The sequence below is a fragment of the Chrysemys picta genome, chromosome 5, assembly GCF_011386835.1.
Source record: "Chrysemys picta bellii isolate R12L10 chromosome 5, ASM1138683v2, whole genome shotgun sequence".
Classification (NCBI taxonomy): domain Eukaryota; kingdom Metazoa; phylum Chordata; order Testudines; family Emydidae; genus Chrysemys; species Chrysemys picta.
Window position 1 is genome coordinate 13,950,364 of NC_088795.1, and position 18,414 is coordinate 13,968,777.

At 41.7% G+C, this 18,414-nt stretch overlaps 1 protein-coding gene across 11 annotated transcripts in view; it reads right to left on the reverse strand.

The window, feature by feature from the left end:
- The window catches only part of SLC4A4 (solute carrier family 4 member 4), a 253,723-nt gene that overhangs the window by 64,705 nt on the left and 170,604 nt on the right, over positions 1-18,414 (reverse strand). For all 11 annotated transcript variants that reach the window (XR_010601212.1, XM_042856335.2, XM_065595954.1 and 8 more), the window contains 4 exons: positions 15,293-15,380; positions 13,443-13,597; positions 12,541-12,654; positions 10,688-10,862 (listed from right to left, as the gene is read on the reverse strand). Coding sequence is in view for 10 of the 11 variants with exons in the window: in XM_042856335.2 (XP_042712269.1) it covers positions 10,688-10,862; positions 12,541-12,654; positions 13,443-13,597; positions 15,293-15,380 (532 nt within the window). In the remaining variant the exon portion in view is untranslated. The remainder of the gene's footprint in view (positions 1-10,687; positions 10,863-12,540; positions 12,655-13,442; positions 13,598-15,292; positions 15,381-18,414) is intronic.

Genomic DNA, 18,414 nt, shown 5'->3' on the forward strand with positions numbered 1-18,414 from the left:
TAATGGCTCTTTTCATTTATTCTTAAAAACCCTGTCCACACTGAAAGCAGAGCCATGTTAGGCAGGACTGAACTGAAGTTTAGACAGGTTGCTAGAAGGTTCTAGCAAGGTTTCTCTGGTTAATATTACGATAGTGCCTAGAGGCTGCAGCCATGTTCCAGGACTCGTTGTGCAAACACCCAGTAAGAGACAGTCCCTGCTCTGAAGAGTGTACAGTCTAAACAGACCAGGCAGATAAACGGTAGAGGAAAGGAAGTATTATTATCTGCATGTCATAGATGGAGAACTGAGGCACAAAAGGATTAAGTGTCTTGCCCAAGGTCAGGCATGATGTCTGTGGCATAACCAGGACTTGAGTCCAGATCCTCTGAGTCCCAGTTTAGTGCCTTAAACACAAGACCATCACTCCTCTCCACATCACAGAGCATGGTTCTACACCCACTGTGGAGAAGGCCTTGATTTACTTCCTACTTTCCCTTTTCATCCTCCTCAATGCTTCCTTTTCATAGTTTAGAGGGTAGTTAGTGCACACTTCAAAGGCTATCGCTTGTGCCATAGGCTAACCGGCTCATAACCTCACTACCATGGAGAGGGAGGAACCACACTGCACTGATGAAACAGCCCTAACACAGCTGAACAAAAACTTCCCTGCACCAACGGGTTACAGACGATATCTTCCATTTGGAATCAGCTCGCTCTGACATGGGTTTTTGCCTTCTTGGATCAACACAGAGACCTTTGACTTATTATAGAGTCCGCTTTTACAGACCATTTTTTATTTTATTTCTGCACTCTGTTAAAAGGAGCTACAGTTTCCATTTTTGTGGATTACAGTTTTAAAATGGAGACATTTGATTTATTACAAACACTGCACTGGAAACTTTAAAAAAAAATCAGAAAAACTTCCAGGGCCCCTCATAAAAGAGCTATTTTGATATATTGCTCTTTAAACTGCAAAACAGAAATTCTGAAATATTCTCATGCCTGGAAGAGTTATTAAAATGTATACCTGAGTCATAAAGCAGTTCTGTTCTTTAGCTTTTGTATTCAACTCTGTAGAGCATGATGACATCTCTGCCCCTGCCCCCCCAAATAGCAGCCATGGTCTAGCTCCTGCAATTGGACTGTTCACATTAGTGGATCCAATTTCAGGATTAGGACCTGCTTGGTATGTCTCATTCATAGTTCCACTTTACAGTGTGGTTATACTCTGAGCACTAATTGTAAACACTGCATCATGGGACTCCACTTTTATTCCCTCAGAATGACTCCACAGATGGAATGTGTTCCGTTTCTAGGATATTTTTTAAAATGGTAAACTGTCCCAAGGATCATAAGTCAAGCCACGTTTTCTTCCCCTTCCCCCCCTCTCTCACATCCTCAGGAACATTCTGCAATCACAGCTTGGGCCCTGATGCAGCAGAACACTTGTGCACATTTTCTCCCACTGACTAGGGGTAGACTTAAGGGGAGGATTTAAATGTGCTTAAGTGCTCTGCTGAATCAGGACCATAGTTCACAATTCTGTTAATGAGGCACATGCCAAAATATCATCAGGAGACATGGTGATGGTCCCGGGTCTTGTAATGAGTGGCTTGCAGACTGACCCTTGTTCCATGCATCTCAGGCTGCAGGATGAATGTGCACCTGACGCCTCACAGGGAGCTGATCTCCTGAGTGCTGGTGTCAGAATATTTATACTTCAAATATTTTGTCAGAATTTTGAGGTGCAGTGGTGATGACAGAAGAAGGGGTGGGAATCTGTGCAAGCCCCCCCATCCCCCCAGTTTTGAACCAGTCCTACTGTGGAGTCAGAAGACAATATTTGAAGTAATTTTTCCTTCCATAAATATTACCATAGACTATTAAACCATTATTTTCCTGTGTAATGCAAAAATCACCATCCCCAAAATTAAAAACCAAGCTTTGTATAAGGTAACGCATCAATCTCTTTTCTGATGGTAATCATGCTTTAGTTGCCAAACACAGCATTACTTGGAATGTCTGAGCACCAAGAAAAGAGAGGTTTAGAGACGCAACAACATGATTTAAAGATAAAGGAAATTTAGGCTGGACATCAGGAAAACCTTCCTGAGAGTGAGAAACATTAGACTGTAGAACAGAATTGCAAAAGGGAGTAGTGGAAGCTCCATTGCTCCTGACACTTGGATATAGAAAATGTATTGTAGGAAACAATCCTTCCCTGCCTGGAGGATGGTTTAGATTATGTTCTTGGTCTTTTTCAGCTTTAAATGCTAGTGGCAGGCATTAGTGGCTGCACTCTCTGACTTCATTATTGCCCAGTCTTGCACGTTATTGTGGCTGTGAGCAATTCTACTGAAAAATTTATAGCAAAGACTCCTTGAAAAGCAGACGGCATTACAAGGGGTCCCGGAAATTTATGAGTCTTTGTCCATTTTCGCGGAGCGGCTCATGAGAATGATACAGTTCCTCTCAACAGAAGGAATGGCATTTGTACAACTGACTTCTCTTCTCTCATTCAGCACTAATCACAACAAGAGCATCACAGCCCACGGCATGGATTCCAACGCATCTGGAATTTCTTTTTCTCCACATTCCTTAACATGGCTGTAATTAAGAATAGTGTGTTTTCTTAGAAACGAAAAACCTTGATGCAAGGTTCCAAAGAAAGATTGGCCATATCTGCTATTCCTTTCTGGCCAGCTCCCTGGGTCAAATGCTACAAGCTGTGATGATAAACACTGATTCTGAATATCAGGCCCCGTGATATTATTTAACTATCCGCAAGAAACAAAAGCCATAAATCGTAACAATAGGCATGCATCTCACTTCCTGAAACATAGTTTGTATAGGTGACAAACTACTGGAAAACTCTCAGGGCTAGATCCTCAACTGGTGAACATCAGCATAGCTCCACTGGAATCAACAACGCTACGGCAGTCGATGCCCCAGCTGACAGTCTGACCTAGTCTTGATGCCTGTAATAGGGAAATAAACTTGGAAAAAAGTCCTAACATTTGACAGATAGTTTCCTCTACTCCTCTTTTCAGGTAGCCCAGACAGATGGAACCTCTCTCTTCTGAAGAATCAATTCCCACAGCAGTTTCTGACCCCATAACACATTTGGTTTTGATACTAAAAGGTATTGCTCATGCTCAAAGGTTTCTTATTGAAAATAAAGCTTCCAAATATTTACTCAAAGTGGCCCAGGGCCTTATTGACATCTGCTCAATTAGATCTGCACTTTCTGAGAAGTAAATGAACCTGTAGCCACCTCAGAAACTTTAAAAGTTTTAGGGGGGGTATTCAAAAGCACTCATATGTTGGCCTGGACTTTCACCCACAGAAGTCAATGACCATCCACTTTAGGAGGACCAACGTTGGGCCAGGGCTTCGTGCTTTTGAAAAATCACCCCCATGGTAATTCAAGAAGCTTTCAGCACAGAGAATGCTCCACTATGCCTCTGCATTCCAAAGGAGCCAAGGGAAGTGGAAGGTGGCATTTTGCTTCATGTGGAATCCTACGATTTGACCAGTGGATGCACCACTCTTTTCAAATAATGGCACGGCCTGCAGGTTACACTGCTCTACAGCCAAAAACGCTTCTGAAATAAATGTAGTCAAACTTTACTAATTCTGGGTCACTGAGAACGAAAATGATGCTTAAAACTGTTGATTGGCTCTAGTTTTCAAGATATGATATTGGGTCCGTATATATGACCCTTGACTTGGGAATGGCGGAGGATAAGTGAGTTATAAAGGGAAGGGATCTCAATTTAAACCAGAAATGACTAAAATACATCTTTGACTGGATCTATGAATAAATCTATGACTGGGTTTGGACGTACTTGCTTTTTAGGCAAAACAATGAATGATGCAATCTGAAGCTGGTATTGCGTCATACACGATATGAATTGCATCATGTTATTCCTAGAAGTCATGGATGATGCAATCATAATGAAGCTTACATCACTCTGCTGAACAAATTGCCCTATATCAGCTCTAGAAATCATACAGTATCATGCTCTCTTATTTCTCAGTGTTTGATTTTGCAAAGGGACACATTTCTGTTTAGCCAAAGTGAGCAGAGATGCCTCGTACTTGTGTGAACAGTGCAGATAACTTCTGCTATGTTTGTGGTGAAGTGACTTTTGCATCACAAAAGCGCAGTATAACCACTATGGTTAAGAAAGCCTATCACCTTTCTTTTGGCTGCAAAATTGGAGATCAGGACAAGAGGTGGGCCCCACACATATGTTGCAACACTTGTGCAACAAATCTTCGCCCGTGGTTGAACAGGAAAAGGAAATCTATGCCTTTTGCAGTGCCAATGATTTGGAGAGAGCCAACAGATCATACCAGCAATTGTTACTTCTGCATGGTCCCTCCAGTTGGGAAAGGTGTGTCAAAGAAGAAAAAGTGGACTGTGCATTATCCAAACATTCCATCAGCTATCCGCCCAGTACCCCATGGAGAAGGACTGCCGGTTCCTGATGCACCAGAATCATTCTCACTTGAGTCAGACGAGGAAGAGGAAGAGGATGAAACTTCTGGTCCTGAACCATCAATGTCACAGGACCCACATTTTCTCCCATCCTCCTCCTCTGAACCACACCTCATAACACAAGGTGAACTGAATGACCTTGTCAGGGATTTGGAACTACCCAAGAGTAAGGCAGAGCTGTTGGGCTCCAGACTACAGCAGTGGAATCTCCTGGCAGGTGATGTTAGGGCTTCCATGTTCCGTGACCGTCAAAAGATCTTGTCCCATTCTTCTTCATGGAAGGTGATCTTGTAGCCTGCAACAACATCGATGGTGTGATGGCAGCCCTCAACATGGTTCACGATCCAGATGAGTGGAGACTGTTCATTGATTCATCGAAGACTATCCTTAAAGCTGTTTTACTGCATAATGGCAATGTTTTGCCATCAATTCCAGTTGGTCATGCAGTCCATAGGAAGGAAACCTATGACAACATGAAACAACTTTTGAGGTGCATAAACTATGACCAACATCAGTGGCAGCTTTGTGGCGATTTGAAGGTTGTTGCTCTCTTGCTTGGTCTGCAGACTGGATACACAAAGTACTGCTGTTTTCTCTGCGAATGGGATAGTTGTGCAAGAGATTCCCACTACATCAAGAAAGATTGGCCACTCCGACAGTCATTGGAGCCTGGGAGGAAAAGTGTTCAGCATCCACCACTGGTTGAATCAAGGAAGATTTTGTTACCACCCTTACACATCAAACTGGGTCTGATGAAGAACTTTTTCAAGGCCATTGACAAAACACAAGCAGCTTTCAAGTACCTTCATGGAAAATTTCCAAGGTTAAGTGAAGCTAAGATAAAGGAAGGTGTCTTTGTTGGTCCTCAGATTCGTGAACTTCTTCGAGATGATGCATTTGACCATGCACTGCGTGGCAAGGAAAAGACGGCACGGAAAGCCTTCCAGTTAGTGGCAATAAATTTTCTCGGAAACAAGGCAGACAACTACAGGTTGTTGGTGGAAAACCTCCTCAAGGCATACAAAAGCCTTGGTTGCAACATGTCACTAAAGATACATTTTTTGCACTCTCATCTAGATTTTTTTCCACCGAACTGCGGAGCAGTGAGCGACGAGCACGAGACATTGCAACAATGGAGAAACGCTATCAGGGCAAATGGAGCCCATCAATGCTTGCAGACTATTGCTGGACAGTGACAAGAGATGCTCCATTTAATGAATACAAGAGACAAGCCAAGAAGCGCCGAGTAGACACTCAATAGGACTAAACTATGTACATAATAGTTTTTTGCCTTTTGTTTCATAATAAATTTTATTTATATAACCCTTTTGCTGATTTTTAAAGTGTTACATAAACAGGACAGGTGAAATATCATGTAAAGCAACCATAAACACATGAAAAGACCTAGGTTTACAATTTATGATTAAACCTCTACTATCTACACAATATACATAGACATAAAATGTAAAAACTTAAATATCTTAGAAACAGTAGCCAATCAGTTGTTTTAATTGTCATATTTGAATTCAGCACATCAAAATACATAATAAATAGCACATTTTATCTCTGAAGCAGATGACTTCTCAAAAATTGTAGACCAGTGTTATCTAAAGTGTGAGCAGGTGGTGACAGACTGCTTTGGGATGTCTGCCGAGACTCTCTAGTACTTGATCCACCAATGCATGATGCCCAGGCAGATTTGGGCAGCTTTGGTTTATTGGAATAATGTTTTTTTGTGGAACAATCTCAGTAATTAAATACCTCTACTAAAGGTATCACCAACCCAAGCTGCTATGCACAGTACATACAACATCCCTTGCAGTGTCAGTGCTTCATTTCTGCAGTACAAAAGGCATTTGTCTGGGAAAGCCCTGAGTGCATTAAAATGCATGAATAGGGAGTGGCTGAAAGATTGACTGGAGAATGATCCAATCAGATGTTGAGCAGCTCAGAGGGTCAGAGCACCGTGAAAGCGTGTTACTCACTGAGCAGTAAACAGAGTTGGAAAGAGCAATCTCAGGCCGTTTTCCCATATGGTTCACTTCTATAACTCAGGAAGATTGTGGTGAGGATGCTCTAATTCAAAGCAGAAACCATCCGCTCCCTTCTTGCTTCCCTGAACCAAAACCAGCTGTGGCTTCCGTTGTCCTTTTCTGTTTTGGTGAGCTTCCCAGCCGCTCATTTAGACAGAAGTAATCTCCAAGTATACAGAGACAGGCAAGCATGGATCTCAGACAACTCCTTGGCCTGTGTGGTGCTGCTCAAGGGCATCTGCAAAGCAGGGACAGCCCAGAGAATGAACCTAGTTTCTGAAGAGATAAGAGATTGTATATTGACTTTGCCCCATGCAAATGTTGGTGTCAATCTGCTCTGCCATGCACTAGCAGAGTCCTCGCTGGATGGGGAAGGAAGATGGAGAAAGTGAACTGTCATACTTTGGGGACATATTCTCCAACAGAACGACCCAAAGAAACTTATAAAAACAAGTGTTCAGATTGCTTCTATTTCTCTTCTCCAACTCCAGGCTGACAGCAAGACAGAATTCTGGCAGAATGAAGTAAGATTGCAGACTTTTTCCCATTCAGTTTGCATGCTGGAAATCAAGCCAGCAATGACACCATCTAGAGATGTTAAACTTAGCATTGTGTACAGTAGCTAGGAATTTCATACAAATCCATGGAAGGGATCCTGGTCTTCTGAGTTTTGCCAGTACTCACTCAGGATAACTTGGGGAAATCTATTTAAGGCAGAGAACACTTGGAGAAGTGAATTACACTTCGGATATCGGAGGCTGTGTCCACACTAGCAATTTTCTAAAACTACTCCAACAGCATATGAACCCTGGTGCGATTTCGCTGGTGGCAGCATTAGTGTAGAGAGGTAGCTGGTGTTAATACCACCATGTTGTCCAATCCTGTTCCGAGTAATGATTGTTAAACGCACTAGTTTCCCACCATATGTGGGAGTGCAGTGGTGAGAGGTTTTTAAAAAGTGCCAGCATAAACAAGAACACACCACACATTGATGGTGATCTCCCAGCTCTGGAAGATGTAAGGGTGAAAGAGGTATTTGAAAGACAAGCAAACAAATGAGAGAAAGCATCACAGGACTCAGTCATGGTTTCTCTCTGCTTCTCCTGGAATTCTGTCATAAGATGCTCCATTTTATTTATATTTGCCACAGAACTGCTGTTACTAAACCAGTATTTTTAAATGCAGGATACTAGCGCGTTCCTTTTTCAAAACTAGAAGTACATCATTTCGCACTGAAAAGTGCAATCTGGTAGATACTGCCTTTCTCGGGGCATCATCTTTGTCACAGCTAGATTAGGCATAACACAAAGCAAGCAAACTAGTGCACCGAAGTCTCTTTTCTTCCCTCTTTGTCCTTCTTCACGCCGCCTCTCGTGCCCAATCATGACTTTAGATTCTCAGAGACACTTGTGAGAAACAAGACTGTCATGTTCATCAAACAAATTCCAGATTAAATCAGATATAAAGAAGATTCACAAGGTTCCTGAAAGAATAACATTAGCCCAGCCTGCAAGATGTTAAACAAAATGTGTTTATTCATCGTTCTCTGCACCTGGCAGCCTCAATATCATGAAAGATAACAAAGGGCTCCTACTGGAGAATAAAGATGATCCAACTTTTCTTTTGGAAACTTCCCGCATTCGATCACTGCTTTGTTTCAATGTCTCACAGACTGGGCCCCAGGTGGCATAAAGTCTCCCAGGGAAAAGGCAGAGGCAGCAAAAAATGGCCACACACTCTGCACGTGGACAGAGTAGGCCCAAAGGCGGAGAGCAAAGTGTGGGATGGGAGAATGGCCAGGGGAGCCAATTCAATGCATCTCCTCAGCAGCTCCCACATATGGGTCTTCTATGAAGGCTTTAGAGATGCCCTTCTGTTGATGGAAACCTCAGAGCAGAGTGGCAGTGGAAATAACTCTCTGCCCCAGACCCAATCAGACCTGACACTGAGAAGTTATTACCCAGTTACCAAAATTCATTGTGAAAGCACAATAAACTTACCCAAAGTATCACAACCTTACATCAGTAGCAGTCCTCAAAGGATGGACAGCACACAGTTATTGCTGCTGTTGTTTTGCTTACCCAAAATGTTATTTTTTTATTTGCTAAAGGAATGGTAAATCTAGGAGTTGTCCAGAATCTATCTGTAATGAACACGCGACAGGTAAGAGGGTTTTTTTTAATATGTAATGGTCATTAGCATTTTCCATCAAGAACCTTCATTGTGGATTTCTGAATTTTGTAGCGTTTAAGTTTTGCTAATGCACTTTTTGTTCCTTGGGTAAAAAGTTAAGCATTAACCTCAAAGGTTTTTTGCCTGAGTTAAATAAATGGCTGTGCTGATATTCTTCTCCGGTGCATTAAACACTCTGGGGAATCAGCATCCCTTTTACAGGAAATTTCACCTTCTTCTGGAGTAGAGCATATGCCACAGGATCACTGCTCAGCAATTGTAGAGAGATGATCATTGGTGGTTGTGGGTCCTTCTCTTCTATATCTATTTTCTCTTATCAATTTACCCTATGGGCCGGCGGTGGAGATGAGCTTTTGAGATTAGTCAGATTTGTATGAAGAAAGGAAGTTTGATGTTCTTCCATCTGAAGAAGTGAGGTTTATTACCCACGAAAGCTTATGCCCAAATAAATCTGTTAGTCTTTAAGGTACCACCAGACTCCTTGTTGTTTTTGTGGATACAGACTAACACAGCTACCCCCTGATACTTGATCTTCTCCAGGCTGCTGTATTTTATTTGGTTCTGTAATTTATGGCAGGGGAGTCTAGAACCTTGGCTAGGCACCCCTTGGTATTTGTTTGTTTTTAAATAAATCTAAGTAAATAAATAAATTCATTACTGCTATTGTAAATTTAATTATTGTTAGGACAATCAGAGCTGCTCAATGGACATTATTTAATTGCAATTGAATCTAAATAAATAAATAAAATAAATATTTGTGGGTTTTCAATTTTAAAAAGGCCAAAGGAAAATTAAACACAGTTGAAATGTAAGTACACTTAGGTCTCAGATAAGCAATAGACAGTAATGTTAACGTAGAATTATTTTTGTTTTAGTTATATATATATAAATATAAATTTATATATATAAATAAAACAAAAATAATTCTACGTTAACATTACTGTCTATTGCTTATCTGAGACCTAAGTGTACTTACATTTCAAAATATAAATTTATATATATAAATAAAACAAAAATAATTCTACGTTAACATTACTGTCTATTGCTTATCTGAGACCTAAGTGTACTTACATTTCAACTGTGTTTAATTTTCCTTTGGCCTTTTTAAAATAGAAAACCCACAAATATTTTATTTATTTATTTATGTATTATCAAGCCACATCCTGACATTATCACTTTAATCCTTACTCATGCGAAACTCCCACTTCAATGGAAAACTGCCTGAGTATGCAGTAAAAGCATCATAGAATCATAGAATATCAGGATTAGAAGGGACCTCAGGAGGTCATCTAGTCCAACCCCCTGCTCAAAGCAGGACCAATCCAGACAGATTTTTGCTCCAGATCCCTAAATAGCCCCCTCAAGGATTGAACTCACAACCCTGGGTTTAGCAGGCCAATGCTCAAACCACTGAGCATAAGGATTTGACCCTTTTTTTTTATTATAAAGTTAATCATTCTAAACAGCTTACATTTTGTCTGTAGTGTCTGTCTCAAAACACCTTTTAAATGATTCCTCAGTCTACCTCCTTATCCCTTCTGTTCCTGGTGGACAACCACACAGCAGTGTTTTTTTGAGCCAGACAGAAGACCCAACAAAGTTAAGCATCAGGCAGAACATGCCCTGTTAAGCTCTGATGACATGGAAAGTGTGAATCAGAATTAATACACTTGGTTCAAATTAAATAATGCACAAAAGCAGTTAGCACACTTGAAGCGCACCAGTAATTTTGATACAAAAATGGCCTCCCCTCTTTTTCTTGCCTATTGCTCGAACACAATTTAATATAACTGCATCTGCAACTGCTAAAAGAACAGAAGTACAATAACAGGCACAGAAGTGAGGGCAATTTTAGTTAGAGCAGCAGGATAAATCTTGTGCTAAGTAAGCATTCTTTATACATGGCCCATCTGCTTCCCTGAAATGAGGAAAATTGGGCCTACATTGTTTGTATAAGTTCGAAATGATTTCTAACCTGCATGTTGTCTGTAGCGTCACCAAGCAGACCTCCAAAAGTGATAGCATTGGTCACTGTGGCCAGGTAGATGAAGAGAATGGCTGAAAGAGCTTGGATATTTAAAGCATCATAGAAGTCACTGGCGAAGAAAGGTATTTTCCTCTTTATGTCTTTGACTAAACCACCACAAAATCTGAGGAAATAAGATTAGGCAAGAGAAGAAGAAGATGAAAAAAAAAAGTCCTACAATAACATTTACCATGATGAGGAACTAAACAGGGACATCATCAAAAACGAGGGGCTAAGCAATCCGAAAGGATATGGGTCATTGCAGTTATTTCTACACAAGGCATAAATCGATGGGTGTTTGAGTCAGATAACTGCTAAACGGAAAATGCTTCAAAATATTCACCAGAAGTAGAATTGGGAGTAAAACGGTAAGAAGGGATCACAAGTCCAATGGCTCCTCCTTGATTTGGAGGGCAAGGGAAACTCAAGCAATAGGAAGCACATTCTTTTTAAATAATCAGGAACGGAGTAGAATTTGGTTTGTATAAGTTTCCGGTGGGCATTGTACAGAGGACAAGGTAAGTAACTTCACACTACATGAGGGACTTTGGTATCGATGCCCATTGGCATCAATCACCCACTGTCAGCATGAGAAACACATATCTCACTTCTTATCCTCTCACATATAGTCCACCAACACCACAACCTCATCGGAATAATTGCATTTGACCCATCTACCTTCCAAACTATTTACTGATTGGAAGATAACAAATCGGTAACATTCTCAGGCGATTCAGACACAGCACATTAAAGAGATATGATGATAGACAGGCACACAGGATTACTGTTATGGTTCTTTATGACAACATGAATTTCTTGCCTTTCTTAGAAGGAACATTAACTCTAACTTGTAATTGCAGGCTTTCAGCTTTATTTTTTTTTTTTAATACCTGCAAAAACATTCTAATAATGTTTTAACTGATATCTGACTTATAACCTTAACTTTATATCTCAGCAAAGTTTTATATTTGGGAATAGTCTTAGGATCTCAAAGCACCATGTTACTAAGAAATAGTAGTAGCCTGGAACCATCATCTCAAAAACTGAGGAATGTTACTTCAGCTTCCCATCCAGTCTGACAGTCTAGTGAGTGGGAAAAGAGAATAGTTTTAGATATCTCCCTGAGCTACACATCTCAATTACAGTAGAACACTACACTGACTGAGTTGCTGAACTGAACCAGGCCTAATTCTACATTCTGTTACAATAGATTGATACCAGCATAACTCCATCGAAACCAATGGAGTTCACTGGCACGAAACCGAAGTAACAGAACAGGGAATCCAGCCTCATGCGACATTATCTTCTCTGTTTCTGTTCTATTAAATCTCTCTTTTGGGCTCTTCTACATTGTAATGGGAATGTCAGGAAACAGGATCTTTCTTTTATTGACAATTGATGGCTTTGAACATTTATTTTATAAACTTGTGATAGCTTCAAACAGCTAAAACATTTCCACAAATATGAATGGAAACGAATCATTATTTAGGATGTACGCACTTCATAACGATCAGCGTAATTTCACACATTCATAGGCCAAGCATTTCACAAGTGACTAGCAATTTGGGGGTTCTCATTGTTTGAGTCTCCAATCTAAGACACCTTGAAGGGGTCTGAGTTACAGAGGGCTGGTGCTTGGGATACTTTAAAAGTTCTCAAGCTGGGCACCCAAAAATCACAGGTCACTTCTGAAAATGGTAGCCATGTGCCTAGCAGGTGAGAACAATATTATAAGATGCAAAGTAAAAGGGGCTAAAAGGGCAAACCATCATGCTGAACAAATCAGAGAATTCGTCACTGACCTGCCAGTTCGTTGTAGTTCTTCAGTGTCACCGTGGCCCCCACCTCCATGGCCCCCATCATGAGGCGTGTCTCCATTCATCTGTATGTTCTCCGCACCCGAATACATGTTTTTCCTATGCAGAAAGACAAGTCACACTGAGGATTCGCTATGTTCCACACTATAGGACAAAAATCTATACCCAGCTCCATCACACAAGCCTTATATGTCATGTCCTTTTTGAAGTGGTGGCACATAAAACAACACAGAATGCTCCTGCTATACAAGCAGCCAGACTGGCATGCTGCAGATAAGGGATTAACTCATTGCATACTGGAAGTTGTAAAATAAAATTCAATATTGAGCTTAACTACAGTTACAAATGGCTTGCTGTATTAGGACACACAGATTCTCCCAAAGAAGTGCTGGTACGAGCACAGTGCTGCAGGGACATTCCGCACAGGGTTATTAGCAAAGACCTGAAATTATAGCGTAACTCAACATTCTCAGACACTGCTTTCAGGCACATTCTCTTCTACCGTCTCATGTGGAAAATTCAATGCTAAGGGGGAAAAATGACAACTCCTCTGCTCCCTTCCCATCCCTCCCCTTCCACTGCACTGTTTGCACTTGCAACCCTCATTCACCTGCTTTCGTTCCTCAAGCTCGGAGAGTAAATGCTGTGGATCCAACTTACGTGGCCAAGCATGTTTTCCTCAAGATACTCAACCCCTGTTGCCCTGCACTCTCATATAACTGAGAACGGGAGTCAGCCCTGCCTACATAAACATCTCTTGCTTTAATGTAACACATGTTCTTGGGTTCAACTTATCGCACTCCCTTCATCTTCTCTAGTTAACACGCCGGCCCAGGATATCCTACTCTGTTGTTACTGACATGAGCCCTGCTACTCCCTGCTGTTACCTTTTATCAGAAGATGGGAGAGATTTGGGGGGCTCTATCCTGATGGCAGGGTCCCACTCCCCAGGTGGAAGCACAATGACTTCATCCAGAAACTCATCGATTCCAGCGATCAGGTCCTGCCTGTCTTTGGCTTTATAGGCAATGTCATGGAACACCTGCAGGAGAAGCAAAAATCTCAATGCAGCAAGAGGTTTACTATTTTCTACAGCCAAGGCTTACAACAGATCTTTCAGAAAAGCTTTCATACACTCAATACACTACAAAAAAAAAATCAGTGGTGCTTGGGCCAATCAGATATGGCCCAGAGCAAAGCTGGCCAATGTTTTTTGAACAAAAAGACTTTAAAACAAAAATGGCCTTTAAGCCCCCCCCCCCCCCAAAAAAAACACGACTTTCTTGACATGCTTTGTTTTTAACAACATTTTTATGAAAAATGTTAGCAAAATTTTTCATTTGCCACAAACCCAGTTTTCACTAGCCAAAAAGTTTCAACGGATTTCAGTAATGCTTTGTGTGGGGTCGGGGAAAAGTCACCCAATTTTAAAAAGTCAAGAAACCAAAAAAAAAAAAAAAAAAAAAGGGGGGGGGGAGGGGGAGGCAGTTCTGAACCCTATGAAACAGAAACAACTTCAACATTTTATTCAGCATTTTTAATGAAATGTCTTCTGGCTACCTCTACTGATAGAGTGAGAGAGTTTAAGACCAGAGAGACCACCAGATCACCTAGACTGACCTCCTGTATACCACAGGCCACCAATACCACCCAGCATCCACACACTAAACCCAGCCATCGAAACTAGACCAGACTATTACAGCCCACAGGACACTAAACTACTGTGGGCCATAGGCAGAGAATAGAAGGGACTGAGGTGCACCAGTGTCAAAGGTCTCTGCAACACAGGGAAATAATTTAGTGGGCCAACTGGAAGTAAACGAGTGAGGCTGAAGCCAGTGGTTAAAGAGAGACAAAAGAATATTAAGATTTATTTTCATAAACATATTTTGAACCTTTCAGAATGACAATTCAGGTGGCGGGGGGAGATCAGCATATGGAAGTACTTGAAAACTAGTGGACTTTAAAGAGGCATTGGAGGAATGAGAGAGGGCACTTGGTGCATGGGAAATTAGGAGACTGTTCTGAGCACAGGGGCGGAATATAATAAAAGACAGAGTTTGAAGTGGGTGAATGAAACCAAGGGAATTGTCAGAGAACAAAGGAGCACAAGAAGAAAGAGAAAATGCTAAGATGTTGGTGATACAGTTGTGCAGAGCCCAAGAGACACTGAGAAGAAGCATGTTTAACTTAATGTAGATAGCATCATGTCACATTATTGGTGTGTATTATTAGAAAGTAATTACTAGGTACAAAGGGGTAATGTACAATTATTAGTTAAAGCAGTGCTCTGGGACACAGGGCAACACATGGTGGGTGTAACTATTTCGACAATAAAATGCACTGTCAGAGTTGCTGTGGGGTACCTGTGATCTTGGAATGTGAATAAAAAAATCAGTTTATAAATTAACTCTAATGTATTTGAAAGAATTACAGATTACAGGGAAAGATGCAGGAAAGAAACACGTTCTAGTTCTACATATTTACAGAAGTGTGGAGGCAGATTAAATAATTAAGAAAAGGAATTTAAAGATAATCAGAATTTGATATCTCAGCTGTACATAAAGTCAGCACTCATGGATCCATCACCCAGTTTACCATCCAAAGCAGCCTTGTGTACGGTACTGATATGTGGAACCCAAAAAGTTACTATACAGCAAAAGAAGAGGATGGCTACCATCTAGGTTGATGAAACAACAACAGAAAACAATTGGACATTGTATGCAAAGATGCCTACCTCATCGGACATCAAAGTGGCAATGGATCGACCAATCTCATGGTAGGACTTCGCTTTTCCCTTCGGACCCAGCAAAATGAATAGGAATCTGACCAAAAACAAATGGATCGTCACCATCCAGAATAGCAAACTGTATTGTTTACTCATTGTACCATAAATTCATATACAATCAATAAACGGCGTGAACACAGAGATTCATCTTTACAAGGATCATACTGTAGTAGTTAGAGATGCAATCCATTCCACATCCCTGTAAAATACACAGGATATAATCAGATATTAAGAGTGAGATTTTCAAAAGCAATCAGCATTGACCTAACTGCTCCCATTGAAGTCAGTGGTAAAACTCTCATTGACTTCAACGAGACCAGATTTAGGCCAGCACTGGGCACGTTTGAAGACCTCACTCTAAACCCACAACGCAGTTGTATTTCATCAAAAAAACAAGGTGAATCTTGTTTCAGTGTACAGTAAATTCAGGTAAAAGTTGCACAAAATATGAGGAATCTAGGAAAATTTGCAAAATGCATTATTTTAAAGCTTGGGTTTTCAGAATTGGAGAGTCACCACTGCTCCCACTGATTTCAACGGGAGCTCAGCCCCCTTCATAGTCACGCCATTGGCCCATAGGAGGAATGAGACTAGGCCTTTGTGTCAACAGCATAACTAGTGTGTGTCTTCCTCGGAGATTCACACACTTCAGTTAATCAAAACTTGCTACCCTAGCAAATTAGGGGATCAAATTCTTCCTTCAGTTATGTGGTCCTCGGAGTCTTTCCTCTAAAGACCTAGGTCACCACTACACACAGACACCTTGGCTCAGATATCAATCAGGTTTCTTTGTATTTTCTTCATCAAACCTGTGCTGTCATGTTGCTACCCCTGCAGCAGCAACCCCTGCAACCTAATTCATGAGCCAGGTGCAGGCAGCTGTTAAAATATAATACTCCTCAAATGCTCAGAGACCAGGAACATGTACTGATCACGTGCAGATGCTGTCCAAGTGTGATATAGCCTAGAAGTTCCCAAACTGGGCTCTGCAGACCCCCGGAAGTCTGGAAAGCCCTTGCTAATGGTCTGGCTGGTCACATAGTGCTGGCCCCTTTTTATTTCCAGCTGCTAAATTCCCTTAGAAGGACAGCTACATTAAATACTTTGCCAACATTATTCCTATTCCTAACTAATCCGGTCAATGATGGGTGTCGTTGCTGCAATGGCTGGGGAAGGGATGTAAAGAGTGACCCTCAATTTGTGTGACCCAAGCAAGGCAGAGTTCTAGCCCCTGTGCTCCGCTGCTCACTCCCTTATCCCTCAGAGCTCCCCTGCGCTCCCAAAAAGGGTGGGACCGCGACTCTCCTCATCCATCAGCCAGCAAAACAGACCGGCCTCCTGAGGTCACCTTAGGAGAGCAGCAGACATCCAGGCGAGCTAGAAGGGCAGTGGGGGGCGGGGGTGCATTTGTGATGGGAAGAAAGTGTTTTAATTTCTTAAATTATTTATTAAAAACAATATCCTTGAAAACATCTAATATTTCCTTTCTAGAGCCATCAATCCCACAGAGCTCAAACACACTGCACTGCATTTGCTTATCAGTGCTTCTCTGGGGATGAAGTATCTGTAGGATTCAGCATCCAGGACAGCTACTCATGTGTGAAGGAAAACTATTCTTTTAAATCAGCCTTTAGCTCTTAATAATTTAGCTAAACTGATTGAGCCTGGCATGCCTTGTGTTCCTGGTGGGGACACAACACAGCCTTGCTGATAGTAAATCCTCCATAGCCACTGTTCATGGCAGATATTCATGTAAGTGGATTATATTTTTAACTTACACATACTGCAGGGATCACTATCTACAATATATTAAGCGTAATCCTTTATTTGTTACCTGTTAGACAACAATTGCTTATTACTATGTACACACTTACTTGATAATATCTTCAATATGAAATCATTGCTCTTTACCTTCTCTGCCTTTGCTTCTAATCACTGCTCGTGTATTTTGAATGGGAGAGAGTAGCATTCAGCGAGCTAAGGCTGCCAAAGCTGAGGTGCTAACCAGTACAACCTGCTGACCTGTTATCTAGGTCCTATGGCCACGTTTTTATTTTTAAAAGGTGCCAGACTGACAGCTGCCTATCCACGAACAGCCACAGTCCGGGCAGCAGGAATACCAGCTTCCTACATTCACCCTGCCCTGTAGCTCACCCATGAATGATCTGGGTCACAGCTGAGCCATGGAAGGGTAGTTCAATCCCCAGGCCCAACCACTGGCTGAGAAAAATGCCCATTCATTTTGATGGCAGTTTTGTGATATGGCCACCTGTTTCACGGGAACTGATTTGAGACAATGCAGGCCAGACAACGCCAATCTGGCATCCAATGCAATCTTGATATGAAAGATGCTGTTATCCAGTTACCAATCCACTCTCTTAGATCGTGGCAACAGAAGACAAGACAGGAGATCTGTTTTTAGGATTTCAGTTGACTTAGCAAAGCATGGGAATTATTGCAAACGACAATAATTTTCACCAACCTGTGTCTCACGCTGGGTTTGATGGAGAAACACTACATAGCAGTGCAAATCAAGCAGATTGTGTGCACTGTAAATCCAGCCTGTCTGGAAAAGGGTCCAAAGAAAGGCACCACAGCCATATTACTGCCCTGCTTTCTAGCAAGAGATTAAGGACCAAACTCAGCTTGGTGTAAATGGACACAATCCTCATCCATCTAAGTGGGAGTAAACTCCAGAGATTTTGGTGCCGAAATTAAACCCAGTTTGCTGGAGGGATTCATGAGGGGTCAGGTGCCATGCCTGCTTATGCTAAAGAATGTGGACCGAAATCTCTGCTAAATGGCGTAAACAAGCATCAGGCTCAATTTGGGGGGGAAATGTACTTGTGAGGAGGTGTAGAAACCCCACACTGGGTTGAGGCATGAGTGAGCCACACCGTCCTAGGGCCAAGCCTGCCTGCAATCCCTGTGCGGTAGCTGCTAATCCAGGAGGCAGGGCACGCCATATACAAATAACCGTGGCAGAGCAGGAAGTATCACAGGGTGAAATCCAGGGCTGCCCACACATGGGGAGAACCCCTCTCACTCCAAAGCAGGAAAAAGCCAACGAC